General features: G+C 38.3%; 2 protein-coding genes across 4 annotated transcripts in view; both read right to left on the bottom strand.

Moving 5' to 3' along the window:
• The window catches only part of LOC137291894 (protein wntless homolog), a 191,275-nt gene that overhangs the window by 62,898 nt on the left and 113,109 nt on the right, over nucleotides 1–15,268 (bottom strand). The window lies entirely within an intron of this gene.
• Nucleotides 5,963–14,104, bottom strand: LOC137290959 (uncharacterized). 3 transcript variants are annotated; one of them, XM_067822188.1, is made up of 3 exons: nucleotides 13,985–14,104; nucleotides 6,926–9,463; nucleotides 5,963–6,543 (listed from the first exon to the last, which is right to left on the bottom strand). In XM_067822188.1, exons 1-3 carry the CDS (start codon nucleotides 14,004–14,006, stop codon nucleotides 6,515–6,517), a joined length of 2,589 nt encoding a protein of 862 aa, XP_067678289.1. In that variant the 5' UTR covers nucleotides 14,007–14,104; the 3' UTR covers nucleotides 5,963–6,514. The 3 variants fall into 3 exon arrangements, with proteins under 3 accessions (XP_067678289.1, XP_067678290.1, XP_067678288.1); XM_067822189.1 differs by having other exon boundaries at nucleotides 5,963–6,540; nucleotides 13,985–14,096; XM_067822187.1 differs by having other exon boundaries at nucleotides 6,514–9,463; nucleotides 13,985–14,096.

The following is a 15,268-nucleotide window of genomic DNA, read 5'->3' as shown; positions in this document are numbered from 1 at the left end:
TTTACAGGAACCATTTTGTTTTTTACAAAAAGAGCCCAGCAAGGTGCTATAATCCAATGCTAATGTTTTTAGTAAACATTTGTTTTCATTGTGTTAGACTTTTCAGTGTAGCCTGTTCAACTTTCCTTCAAAAGTTTAAGTTATATTTTTGTGCATTTTAAGAGAAATAATATAGCATTTCTTTCTTTAATTTCAGACTGGTGTTGAAGAATGTATATTTAATTTAATTGGCTGCTGTAGTACCCCAAATCAGAAATTGACAACTAATTCAACTGCACAGCGCATTGCATCTATTATTGATGCTAGCAAAATCCGACAGGATGACCTTGATTTAGAAATTGAAAGAAACAGAATATATTTTGAACAAAATGGATTATTTTATCACAAAAACTGTGTATCAACTTACACATCAAAGACCCATCTTAAACGACTCACAAAATCATCTTCAGAAATATGCCTGCTAGAACCATCCAAAAAGAGAAGCCGTCGTTCAGATTCAGCTACTGGCTTCAATTTTCTCGAACATTGTTTATTCTGTGGTTGCCCATGTGAAATTGAGAAAGACTCTAGAAATCCCAGGCGTTGGAAGAGATCTATTCTTTGCAGAACTGCAGATGATGGCCAAAGATCTTTCAAGAATGTAATTCTTGGCACATGTGACACACGTCAGGATAAGTGGGGAGATGAAGTACGACTGAGAGTAGAAGGAGCCATAAGTGATCTTCATGCTGCAGAAGCCAGATATCATGACAAATGTCGTTCAAATTTTATGGCCCCTAAATCTGTTCAGTTAGCCATTTCAAAATTGAAAGGAACCGAGTCAAGTTTAGATGAAGCCTTTGATAATGTAATCAGATCAATGAATGCTGATCGGAAACAAATCAGAAACTCCACAGATGTATACAACCACTACGTAGAGAGTGGTGGGGTCAAACTTTCAAAAAGACAGTTTATTGAAGAAATATCAAAGTGTTTTGACAATGAACTGATTATTCTAAGAGGAAAAGGAATAGCCAGTATTCTTGTGTTCCGGGAAACTGCAACAGACACTCTTAAGGTGGTCCTTGATGAAAATGAAGATGATGATTTCACTTCTTCCATGAAGAAAATATCCAAACAGATTCGGCAAGAAACTAAAGAAATACCGGTTTCCAAAGAGGAATACCAAAAAAGAATAGACTGCCAGATTGCAGGAGAGTGTTGTAGTCCAACATTTCAAGAACTCTTGAGTTACATTCTCCAAGGTGAAGAATATGCGCTACCAGTCCTGATGATTTGTAACATGATTACTGGTCTACTAAAAAAGCAACCAACACCTCTGCAGACAAGTCTTGGTGTATTCATCAAAGGAAAAGATCTGATTCAAGAATTAAACAAGTTTGGTATTGTGTGCACCTATGATGAAGTTCTCCGATTCAAAAAGTCAGCAGCACTTGCATCAAATGATGTCACATGTAGAGGATTAAGGTCAGATTCACCAAGAGGAACTCCCCTTGTACAAGTCATAGTCGACAATTTTGATGCCAACATTTCCAGTCAAAATGGACTCCAATCAACACATGCTCTTGCAATGCTTCTAACTCAGACACTTGATGATAACAAGAACACTAGTGACAAGGGTACATTTCGTCGGATAAAGAAAGAGGAAATGACACAGCAAGTGAATGATGAAATAACTGTAGAACGTTACACAGGTCACAAAAAGCCAAACATGCCGAAGGACTGTGTCATGAAGACAGCGAAATCGCTGAAAATGTTAGCCATGCAAGTAGTCTCAGCATCACGAGCAACTCTTAGGGATATTGACTTCTTTTCTAAAGTTGTGCAAGATGACTCCTGTCCAGAATGGAATGGCTATAATAGCGCACTGAATAGAAGGGAAGGTCTCACAGTCAGATCAAAAACAACTTCAGTCTACACTCCTTTGATAGACATGAAACCAGCTGATCCTGACACCATGTTAACTGCTATGAAGGAAGCTGACATACTAACAAAACAAGTAGGACAAGACATTGTTGTTTTCACATGTGATCAACAACTTTACAAGGTTGCAGTTCACATAACATGGGCATACCCAGAAAGATTCAGCCATTTCTTTCTGCGCCTCGGAGGAATGCATTTCCTTATGAACTTTATTGGATGTGTTGGCACACTGATGGCTGGAAGTGGACTGTCAGACATTTTGGAGAGCTCCTGTGGAGGTGTAGCAAACATGTTGTCAGGAAAGAGATATCCTCAAAATGTACGAGCCTTAAGAATTCTAGTTGAAGAACTATTACGGAACATAGTAACAGAGGTATCCACACCAGGTGACTTATTTAACATCTTGGAACACAGAGCAAGACAAGCCAGAACAACGCGACTGTGGCTGGATATGCTGATCAAGCCAGTGTTACTGATGCTACAGTTTGTCAGAGCTGAAAAAGAAGCAGATTGGCCACTCCATTTGCTTGCAGTTAAGCTGATGATGCCCTATTTCTTTGCAGCTGGACATCAGAACTATGCACGTTATGGCCTGTATTATCTTAGAACAGCAGAAGATCTCAAGCCAGAACTGCTTGAGAAATTTCTAAAAGGGGAACATGTCACACGTCATACACCTGGGACATGGAATGGGATATGGACAGACATGATGATTGAGACGACTTTCATGAAATATGGAAAGGGTCCAGATGGCATCATTGGAATCACCTTAAAGCCAAACACTTTGAAGACATGGGCCTTGAGTCTTCATACTTGCAGTGTTTTGTCAAATGACATCTTTGATATGACAAACAAGGATAAATCAACTGATCAAATTCACAAAGAAGAAATGAAGGGCCGAATCTCAGCAGATGCAAAAGATCGAAAAAACATTCGACAGAAACTCCAAGAGTCAAGTGATCCATTAGATGTGTCACAGCTCCCCACAGATAAACTGTTGCAGGTTGTGAGTGGCAGGTATGCAGACAGTTCTGTGAATGCTGATAAGGGATTGGAAATAGGACAGGAAGAAATGGAGAAATTTGAAAGGTCATGGCCAGATGGATTCCACAGACCTTTGTCAAAGAAGATAAAAACTATGGCCGTCTTGAAGAATCATGTTCAGGTTGGATCTTCAAATTTGTATGATACAAATCTTATCTACTCCAGAATCATTGGACTTCAAGCCGCAGGGAGAGAAATCAACATTGCCCAAGTCTTAACATTTGAGTTGGCACCAGTACCTACTTCTATGTTTACTGATGTAGGTGTCATGAGAACAGCCACAAACAAATCTACTTTGAAGAATAATTTGCAGGTTGAACTATCAGAAAGTCTTCCCTTGGACCAAAAAAGCATTATCATTGATGGGTCTGCAATGTTGTGGGTGGTTCACTGGCCAAAAGATGGAAAAGTAAAAGATTTCATTGACAACGTTGTTTCATACATAATGAAGAAAATGAAAGAAGCTGATGTATACCTTATATTTGACAGGTACTTTGAATATAGCATCAAAGGTATCACTAGATCATCACGGGACAAAGAAGCCAACAGACAACACAAGATTTATCTATCCATGCCCCTCCCATCACAGAAAATTCTACTCACAGTTACTTCAAACAAAGTTCAGCTGATAGACCTTGTAGTAGACTGCCTCCAAGAGATGAGAGAATCACTGACAGTCTGCACACACAAGCTAGTTTTAACTGGAAGGTCCCCGGTACCAGTGGAGGTCAACAATGGCTTATTGATTCATCGGCATGATCTCAGGACAACCCATGAAGAGGCTGATGTTATCATCATACAGCAGGTGGTATCTGTTGCAGTGTCACTTCCCAATTCATCTATAACAGTGATGTGTGATGATACTGATGTATTTGTGCTGCTGCTACATTTCTATCTGTGTCAACAATTAACGTGTCATCTGTGCATGGAGTCAACATCATCAGTGAACAAGAAGTGCATTGACATTAAAGCCACAGCTGAGAAATATTCTGCCATTGTTCCCAATCTTCTTGCAGCTCATGCTCTTACAGGATGTGACACAGTGGCTCAGTGTTGGGGTGTTGGAAAATCTACTGCTGTGAAATTGTTGAAAGGTAATTACCATCTTCGTCATGTTGGAGATCTGTCTGCTTCCACTGAAGAAATCATACAAGAGTCTGTGTCATTTCTGTCGGCATGCTATGGACACTCTGCATCTGCAATGCATGAGCTTCGATTCAAGGTGTGGAAATCGAAAGTTGGAAGAAGAAATGCTCTCTCATCTGTGAAGATTATGTCACTGCCGCCTACTCAGGAGGCATTTGTGCAGAATGCACTAAGGGCACACCTGCAAACCTGTATCTGGAAACATGCTTTAGATAAAGATCCTCCAACAATAGATCCTCTCAAGCATGGTTGGATGAAAGACACTCTAAACCAGACTTTGCTCCCAGTGCTGCTACCACAAGGAACCCCATCGGCTCCCGATTACATTCTCAAACTGTTGAAATGTTGTTGTGAAAACTGTACCTCAGCTAAGTGTGGATGTGCTGCTGCTCGACTTCCTTGTACAATGTTCTGTGAATGTGCAGGGTGTGATGACTGCTATAACCAGCACACCAGAGCTGCACTGAGAGTGCTCCATGAAAGTGACTGACATTTTTAATCCATTTAACCAAGAGACTAAACCAGACTTCGCCTGTGACTCTCACTCATGGGCAAAGACTCCAATTGATTTTCGTAACTAAGATGCAAGTTCTTCACCTTGCTAGCATTTTAAGTAACAATCATTCTTTAAATATCATACAATTTGGGCATGGATTTCGAATTTATAATCATATTCCTAATTCAGGCAAAAGATTATATGAAACAATAAAAGTAAATTAACCTGAATATGTCATAACACTCTTTTATCCATACAATTGATTTCTTAACATCTGAAATGTTCTCTGTAATAAGTTTCCTTGCCCTGTTTTCCTAGAGGAAGTAAACAACCTTCATATCAGAAGCTCACAACAAAATACTTTCTTTCATCTACTTTTAGAACATTATTTAAGAGTAAAGTGTGTTATTTAATTTTGTCTGGATAAACGAGTTTTTTAAAAAATATCCCATAATTCCCTTTTAGCACTGTACTAAGTAACAGTTGTGATAACATATTGTATACCAAGTATATATAATATATTTAATCACTGTAAAGCTCATGATGTGTTTCTTTGTAACCATCCAAATATAGCCGATTATCAAAAGAGGGAAATTCTTTTAAAAAACCCCTTTTTTTCAAAACCCTCAAGGGTGCCAAGGTGGCATCCGATACTTTATTCATCTATAGTGCCTGCTGGAATGGAATCATACAAAAACTATTGTGGGACCTAAATTGCAAGGTCATGTTAACATTCTGCCGGACTAAATAGGTTGAGCGATGTTCACAACTAGTTCACACAAGTGGTAGGAAGATAATGAGTACCAGAATTTTTGGACATTTCAAAATTTTCTTTGCCTACTGGCACACAACCCCACTCAGTTAATGCACACTTCACGACAGTTTATGGCACATTTACTCACTGGCATGTAAAATTGCGTACCAGTGCAAGGGCAAAATGTGTCCAAGTGTCAAGATGACTTATTGATGTTACTTTCAATATTGGGCGATCACTCAGATCATTTGTATGTCAATGTTTCGTCAATTCAGTGGTTTATTACTGAGTGGTGATGACTACTAATAGCTCTCAAAGACATTCCACTATCTTTACATCCCAATCATTTGCCATCTTGCGTCGGCAGACTGGCAACATCTTGGCATGACATAAAATGCACATTTTCCATGCTTGATCATCTCTATCTTCAGATAAAAAACTATGAAAGACCACAGTTGCCAAAGTCTATTTTTTTCAATAAATTCTACCATACTATCAAAATTTTGAAATATGAATTTGGTGTTGCTTGATTTTTATCAAAGTGTATATAATAACTGCAGACCACGAAGAAACAATAATATTTGAATGCAAGACGTGTATTGACTTGTAAAATATATTTATTATCAATAAAGACATACCTGCATTTACAAAATGTTAGAGCTATATTGGCATGTCTTCCAAAGAATATGTTCATATATGTGCCATATGTTCACTGAAGCACTAAAAGCAGTTCAAACATCTGTACAATATAGTGAGTGAGTTTAGTTTTATGCCACTTTTAACAATATGCCAGCAATATTATGGCAGGGAATACCAGAAACAGGCTTCACATATTGTATCCATGTAGGGAATCAAACCTGGGTCTTTGGCATGAGAAGTGAACACTGAATTAACAATTACCTGCGCACAGTAGCAAATCACAAGCAAGAACATCATGAAACAACAGCATCTATATTAACATAAAGAATTAACATTCATCACAATATTTTACACAGAAAGGTCTATCAAGACAAATAACTCATGATGCCTCTTTGACAAAAGCACATTATCAACATGACCTTTGTTAGTGTCCTTGTGTCAGACAAGGTTGAGGAATACCTGAGTACTACAACTCAGAAGCGCTTGTCTGAATGTTTCATTTCTCCTCTTCTTCATATTCCAGTGGAACTGGGTCCTGCTGCTGAAAGTAAAAAATGAATTCCTTGAAATAAGCACTTTACAATAAAACGTATGATTTGTAAGTTGTGACCTGTCACAGGACACCTGTTACTAGACAGATGGACCTAAGAAGCAGATGTCACACAGAAATGTTTAATGTAGTTCATAATTTGCAAGTATACCATTAATAACTCGATCAAGTAGAAAGGGATGAACAGTCTGGTGATTTGAGATCTAAAGATCAATTACCAGTATTTGTAAATAAATTAATAGGTAAAATATTTTTCATATTATTTCATTATTTTTCCTATTAATCACTTCTTGGTACAATGAATGAACACAGCAGCCATAAAGTCTTTCCAGGTAATTGTCCATCGAAATAAGTACATTTATCTGCAACTTACAGATACTGCTGTGTTGGGTCTTCTGTGACTTCACAACCTCTAACATAACTCCTGCCATATTGCTCTTGTCAGTCACATCACGAACTTGAAGTTCCTCTTCCAAACGATCACCAGAAACCTCTTCTGCTCCAGCCCAATGCCAGCGACAGAAACCATGGGCTTCTGCAGGAAGGGACTTCATCATTAGGTCCATTCTCACTTGGTTCATTTGGAACATGGAATTGCCAAGAAGTGCCAAGGCATCTGTAAGGCTATTCAGGGCTACATTAGGGTCATACTTCTTATCATGGACTGACTGTAGGAGCTTCATCAGAGGAATCATCCCTTCTGCAATACACAGATGAACATCATGCAGTCGATGGTCTATGGCCAACCCAGACGGGGATAACAGACTCCAGATCTCTGGATTTACTTTTGCTGGGAGAAGGCAGCTGCAATTTGAGGGGATTGGATATTTCTCTCTCAAATCCTCAACAGCTCCATCATTGGCACATGCCATATTAACCATGCCTGCCACATTGACATCAGCTTCAGGTCCAATCAAACCAAGAGCAGCACAGAATTTAACCTTGTAGTTTAGTGCAAATACATCATCATTATCTTCTTCATTGGCTTTCTGCACATGGTAGGTTCCAAGTTTGATTTCGACAAGATCATTTGCTACATTATCCCCAAAGATGTAATCAGACATACAATTGGATGTCCTGCATAACACAGCATACTTTTTGTTTAATGCACTGCGCATTAATAATCTTCGTTTAATGGACATGCTGCGACAAACATACCCCAAAACAGTCAGAGCATCACTTGTCATGCGACGGGTGTCCTTCAAAGGTTGTGGACCTTTTCCAAACATACTGGTCAATACTACAATAGGAATAATACCAAGTGCCAACCACCTCTCCACATCTTGCAACATTTCATCCCTCATCTGGGTGTGTTTCTTTAGAATACTCCAAACATCCTGTATCATCTTAGGTGGCAAAAGCCCAATACAATTTTCGGGCAATTTGTACTTGCTACCTACTATTTGTACTCCGTCTTTGGACTTGCACACTGTGGTTATGAAGTTAGCAATAAAGTCACTCACAATATCCCCCTGAGATGGTTGTCGTGGCCCTTTCATCCAAGCAATCCTGTTTGGTATTGTCAAAGCAGAGGCCTCTGCAATTAAAGTCTTCTCAGCATCACTTGTACTGGTAACTTCTGTAGAAGCACCATGGGCAGTTTTCACCACACCTGGCGCCATTCCCTCTCTCCTGGACTTTTCATTAGGCTTTACATCCTGAAATACTGGCGGTGGAATGGAGTTGAAATCCTTAGAAAACTTTCTTTGCTTTTCACTTGGAGGGTCTGATGCTTCTGAAACTTTTGACTTGCTAACAGGAGGAGGAGCAAGTGGTCGTTTGAAGACAGAAGACTTTGAATTTAAATCATGTGTTTCTGACTTCTGATCAAAGGAATTAATTTCATCTTGCAATTTTTGAAGACGTAATTCATACTCTGATTTCTTTTTCTTTAAATTTTCAAGTGATGGTGATTCTGGTGTCCGAGTGATCTCTTTCCTTTCCTCAGGTTGTCCTTCAGATCTTTGTTTAGTAATCTCTCCAAACGTTGAGTATCTCTTTCCTGCTGAATGCCTTTCTCTTACAGGGGAATATCTTCTCCCTGTGGATGAATGTCTCTCTCCATCAAATGAATGCTCACGTCTTCTATCTATGTCAGTTCTTCGGTTACTATCTCTACCCAAGCCTCTTCCCATGTTACTTCTTCTATCTCTTTCACTGTTGGCATTTCTGCCTAAGTTGGTGCCGTGGTTTAATCCTCTATCTTTGTAACTACTTCTGTTTATACCACTTTCTGTATAACTTCTTCTGTCATTTCTTCTTTCACCACCATTTCCTTGTCCTCGCCCATGCCTTTCATTCCCTGTGTCCCTTTCTTTATCAATGCCCTTTCTTTCTTGCCTTCCATACTGAATTGGCTGATTTCCCTTTGGTTGGTTTTGAATGTCTTTTGCATTACCATCCTGACTGACACCAAGATTTCCATACCTCTGATGCATATAGCTGTGTGGATGTGGATAGGTAACATAAGCTTGATGATTCACAGGATACCCATATGCTTGTTGGGTTTGTTGTGACTGCAGATATGAGTTGACAGAGTTACCAGTTTGCTGTGAAGGAGCTGTATTTGGGGGTGCAGGTGATGGATAACCAGTGTGTACATATGTACTCATCTTTCTCTCAAGTTGCTGATTACCTAAAGCAGACTGTGCTCTGTGACTTGCCTGCTCATCAGTCTGCAGTCCCTTTTCTACACCATCTCTGTTAATGCACTGCACAAACAAATTGCTCCTTGACACACCTTTCAAAGGCTCTTTCATTCTCTGATCTGAGCTTTTTTGATGGGACAGGACTTTAGGTGATGGGATGTTTTCAAATCCTGGAATCTGTTGTTGCAGCTTTTCGAATAAGGCAAGGCTCTCTATGTTGTTGCTTGCTGCTGGGCTTGTGATGGATGACCCATAATATCCTCCTGCAACCAAATACACGTGAAAGATTACTTTCAAAATCAAGTCATTTCAATAAATAGAAAATTTTGTTGAGTACCCACAGACCAGTGACTAAAATTGCATCATACATGCTTTCAGAGGACTACTAAACAATCTCCACTGAAACACATAGAGGGAATATTTGACAAATGGTCATTCATCCTCTGGCAACAAGAAACTTGGACGATTAAGTATCAGTGGCACTGACTTGATGGAGATATAGCTCCAGGTCATCATCATCAAGAAAGACGACAATGATGATGTCTAAGAGCAAATTACTTCATACAGAAAGGAAGTCCCTCTGGATGTTGAAAACACCTACATGAGGTGTATGATCTGTAACAAGTGAAATGTTGTCAGAAAAATGTTATCTGACTGACAACTGGAATGTCACCTGCACCACTGTCTGAGTTTGAACAGAGATGACATGAAAATAGATACATCTTAGGTTTCAGAATTCCTCCATCAGAAATGCAGGCATTTCACAGTGGAAAACTGAAGAACTGGCAGGTTGGAACTGTTCGATAACAACCCATGTTAGTCCTATGAGGCGAAAGGGTGCATGGACTCACTGACTTGTTAATCCATGTCATCCATGTAGACTGAGACTCATGACAGGACTCTTTGCTCCTGATTTTTTATCTACCAGTCATCTTTCTGGAATATTACAAGTATGACATCTAACAACAAACAAGGGGATATTAAAAAGGGCTTATAAAATTTCAAACACAGGTGAATGTGAAAAAAGGTTAGTCCATAAAGTCCTTGGAGAACACTGAACCAACTTTAACTTCAAATAACTTCAAATAAGGGGTTCTATGCAAAATATATGTGATTGAAATGACAGAGGGTCAATACACACTTGTTGCTGCAATGCTGAAATGCAATGGGAAAGATTTGCCTCAGGATGTAAGAACAATTAACACCCACTCACTCAGGACTGTCACTGCAAGGTTTCTTTATTATGTATAAGTTACCTCCTACCTATAAAATCATAACTTGACAGAATTTGCTAACCACAGGGCCTTTTTAGGGAAAATTACTATTACTAACAATTAGAGCCTTTAAAGGCAAAACAAAGTTTAGACCTTTTCAGGACTAAATATTCTGACTTTTTCAGGCTCATACAAACCCTGTGATAAACACAAAGTACAAAACATATTACCCATAATCATACTTGCTGTTTTAACTTTGACAACCCCTGATTACAAACCCAAATAACGTTGTTACAAGTATAAGTGGTCAAATCAGAGTCAAAATTTCAATAAATTATTTGTACATATCATAATGTTTGTTAAGGTATATATGCGATGAAAGAATATTTCAAATTTGAATGTGACGCCTCTTAGAATTGACACTAGCAATATGAAACCAACTATCCAAATCTGCCTTGAGACTACCAAAGATGAATTGATTGTTACCATACAGTGAAGGTGATCTTCAGCGTACTTAAGATCACAAAGAAAAACTTGGATTCCTCATCAATGTCACTGCCAACCACTATTGGGGCAAAACATAATTATCTTGTAACAGTTACTTATCAAATGTTGTACCTTGAATACACTGAGACAAATATGATGTCATAGCAGTATACCAGCCATAGATGTTCATGGATAAACACAAGACATTATTAGTCCAACACCAGTGAAAATCTAGAGTGATGAGATGTTTCTTCTCAAGCTCCAATATTATCCTATAAACCACAAATCCAAATCAAACTTCAAAGTAATTTGATTTAGCCAATGGTGTCTCCCTCACTGTCTCAGTGGTGTTAGGATGCTGAGAGAACGATAGTACTGAACGTGATGAAGCTCTCAGCAAACAGAAAAAAGGGAGACTGGAATTGAACTCTTAGGCATCATTAAACTTGAAGTCTTCAGAAGCTGGCCAAGGAAGGGCATCACTCATGAAAAGAAAAATATTCTGCCACAATAACTTCCCAAAAGTCGAAAGTGAACAGATTCTAACCCTGTTCAGCTGAAACATGCAAACGGTAAATTTGTCAGAGTAGACATTGCTTATCCGACAGAAAGGAAACAGATACACTTCTTAAACAGTATGTCTGAGAGCCAGATGTTTGAAGAAACTAACCTGTGTTATTTCATCATTTGTCGTTGTGCCAGACAATGAACTCAGAAGGCATCCCCTTCAGCTGAAAGCCTGCTGGAGAATGTCCAAAGAAGTGAGTGCTAATAAGTAGCCTTGTAAGCTATACCAGTCACTTTGATTATATATTGACCGGACGTAACCATTCAATGCAGAGTGATGAACATCTGTTGACAGCTTAAGATTTCGGTTGATTGAAAAATCAAGGAAGGCTTCCACTAACGTGACTGCGGCACATTAAATGTATTATGCTATGCCAGTGCCATGCCTTCATTTCAAACAGACACTGCCAAAGCAATACACTTGTCCAACTGACTACAAAAGCATCTCATAGAATGCTGATGGTCTTATAGAAAAATCATTTGAGTCCTCAAAGTGTTATCCACACTGCAGAAGAAAGGAGCTTAATATTATGAAACATACATACCATGGAGTGTTACGTCTCCTGTTTACTGAGTAAATCAGATATTTCACATGAGACATGGTCTGATGTCTCAAGTCTGTTGTCCACAGGATGAGATTGCGCTAACATAGAGTAGAGGTCTTAATGTTGTGTAACCATTTTAAGGTTTATTAACCATTTTCTGAATTAAGAATGAGTCAGTGCCCTTGAACCAATGGTAAACTTAAAATTTTAATGGGCCATTTTTCAATGTGCTAAATGGCCGATGGCCCCTGCCTTTAAGAATCCCTGCACTGGCATAGTCTTTACCGGTACCCATTTTCCTGGTATAAAATGTCTTTTAAGGGAGTGTTCTAAAAGTTCCTTTGGTTGGACAAATTCACAATAGGTTGCCTGACAAATATAAGATAAAACTTACAGTTAAGACAATCGCAATGCCACGCCAATGTAAAAACAGTGCTGAAGCTTCATCCACTCAATTCAAACAATTGAACTGGGGACAAGGTACATTTTTCAAGCCATGACTGACTACATCACGATAGCCAATAGTAGCAGCCTGAAAAATTAAATGAGAACTACACTGTGTATACTGTTTCTTTCACACTCAATACTCTCTTTAATGAAATGATCATTACAGTCACAATGCAAGTCCTTCCAACTGTTGCCATCAATTCATGTTGCCATCAAATCAATAATCTCAAGTGCGCTAACCACGTCTTTCCACAGACTTGCCGACTTCCTAAGCTGGGATCCATTTAAAGCAGTGAATACCAGATACACATATATTTAGAATTCTGACCTTAATGCCATTCTTAGAAAGCAAACAAACTTCTGCATTCATTATCAAATTTATTGCAGATATGTAAAACATCATATAAAGAAATACAATCTACTGGAATAAAACAATATGAGTCTTCATGACGACAAAGCTTCAAGGAATTACGTTTTTGTTTTTTCCTCATGTGTGTACTGAAATAGCATTTAACTATCAAATGATCTAGGTAATGATATGACCTATATCTAAACATTTTATGGTAAAAGTATTCATACTGGTAACATAATGTTTGGGTAGCTTTCACCCATTTTGCCCCTTAAATTTCATTCCTGTCAAATTATATCACCTGAATATATATCCCTCATCTGAAAGATGTGATGAATTCCAGGATTTTCATAGCCTCTTGGTTCATCTCACCCTTGCCTTGCACAAATCAATAAGGTGATGAGCACAAGTTTAAGACATGGTTACTGGCTGCCGAACAGATATCAATATGTTTTAGGGCTGTTTCCAAAATCAATGAAAGTTTGGAAACAGAATTAATTATGATACTTAACAGGCTATTCATCAATGTGTCCAGTCTGTGCCGCCAACCGTGTTTTCACATAATGCAATGGAATGGAATCACGGCTGTATAAATAGATCTTTTCCACAACTTACTGTAAAAATTATCACCATTTCAGAATTTCTAATGTTATTCGTGAAATGATATATATATTCATATCCTATAGAAACCTTGAATAATCGATTGTGTGACTAGTTCAGTGCTTTTTTAAATAAAACAAAAGTAGATTAGTAAGGAAAGATAAAGGCAATATAGAAGGGATTATTTATATCTGTTTACACATTTCGGGTACTCGAGTAACAAACGATGACCAACCCCAACGCTGGTCACATGATCGTGTTTACCCATGTGAATTTTGTTATTTTTATTCTCCTTTCAAGAAATTTCGAGTGGTGATTGCTGTACTGGGGTCCACTATTGTCATGTCATAAAACGACAAAACATTATCACGATACACAATCTTTATTACTGCCAAAGACATGATGATATACGAGACAACAAAAACAAAAGCAAACAAAAATAAGTATATTTGCCTTGTTGTGAACCAAGGACGATAACTCGTACACATATCATTAACAAACAATGATTATCAAGCTTCACGTGGAAACACGTCAGTTCTATAATCTACCCTTGTCTCCATCGGTCCCTATCCTCACCTGGTATACCCATTCCATCCATTGTAACGAAGACTTCGAGTATCTTTCCCCGATGAAACAACCACGATGGCGACACCTATGTCTGATGTGTGGTGTCCGTGAGGTTGATGTTAAAATTGGGATCGGGTTTGCAAAACTGGAATGAAAAAAATCTTCCGTTAGATTTTGGACTATTCCGAAGTGCGTTTGTATATGTGTTTTATTAGTATCGATCTAGACGGGCGGGCGCAATTAGAACTATCAGTCTATTTCCCCCGTCCGTGAGTCGTTCCCTGAACAGTTTTTGTGGCGAACATATAACTTAAAAATCATTATTTTCATTATTTTCCACACACAATGGAAATATTTGTGCCAAAGTCTATTTTAACGACTTATTACCGTCCGTGTAGGTGACAATGTTATCTCAGTAGAAGATACTTCCATCTACTAGGAAACATTTTACATCATGATGTTTCATAATAATTCTTTTCTGAATTTTCATATATTTTTTTCAAGTTGTCTAACTGCCAGTATTTGAAAAAAATTAAAATATTATTAATATTGACTGTTCAGATAGTATCTCAATAAACACAACGTGCTTGAAAGTGAAACAAGCATTCAAGTTATTTGATGGCAAGATTAAGCCTATACTTTCATATGGGGCGGGACTCTGGGGATGGGAAAACGTAAACCAATTGAAACGGTGCATTCAAGTTTTTGTAAATACGTGTTACAGATTAAATTGACCCAAGGGCATCAGGTAAAGCTGGCAGAATGTGGTGGTATCCAATTGAAATTTATGCCCATATTAGCCTTTTGTCGTTTTGGATCAGGATCTTACGCCAGCCCCCATACAGATACACAAGGAAACGTTATGACATGTTAAAAGACTAGATGATAATGGAGACGAGAATTGGGTATCAAAGGTGAGAATGTTATTATTTAGATATGGCTTCGGCTACGTGTGGATAGCACAAAATGTTAGCAATGTGAAATGCTTTCTTGATAATTTTAAACAGAGCTCAAAAGATATCCATTACCAAGAGCGGCATCAACACGTGGTCCTTTCCGAATCATTGACACTCAAGAATGAAGACTGATTTTTCTCTTGAAAATTATCTAAAAGCTATTGGCTCAAAATATTTACTGAGATGTTTGACAAAGATTCGTTGTAACGTACATGATTTCTATGTTAATTCTTACAGACACTCCAAAACTTATGAAACTGCGTTTTGTGACTGAACTAGAAGATGAATTCCATATCACACTGGTGTGTCCTCTCTACAATGAATATCGCGCTAGATA

Source organism: Haliotis asinina, chromosome 7, assembly GCF_037392515.1.
Source record: "Haliotis asinina isolate JCU_RB_2024 chromosome 7, JCU_Hal_asi_v2, whole genome shotgun sequence".
Taxonomy (NCBI): Eukaryota; Metazoa; Mollusca; class Gastropoda; order Lepetellida; family Haliotidae; genus Haliotis; species Haliotis asinina.
Note: the sequence above shows the minus strand (reverse complement) of the source record. Positions and strands in the feature narration are given on the sequence as shown.

Excerpts from the sequence above, each read along its gene's own strand:
- LOC137290959 (XM_067822187.1), bottom strand. The coding sequence starts at position 14,006 with ATGGATGGAATGGGTATACCAG. Across the intron at positions 9,464-13,984 it reads GGATGGAATGGGTATACCAG|GAGGATATTATGGGTCATCC; the intron begins GTGAGGATAGGG and ends ATTTGGTTGCAG.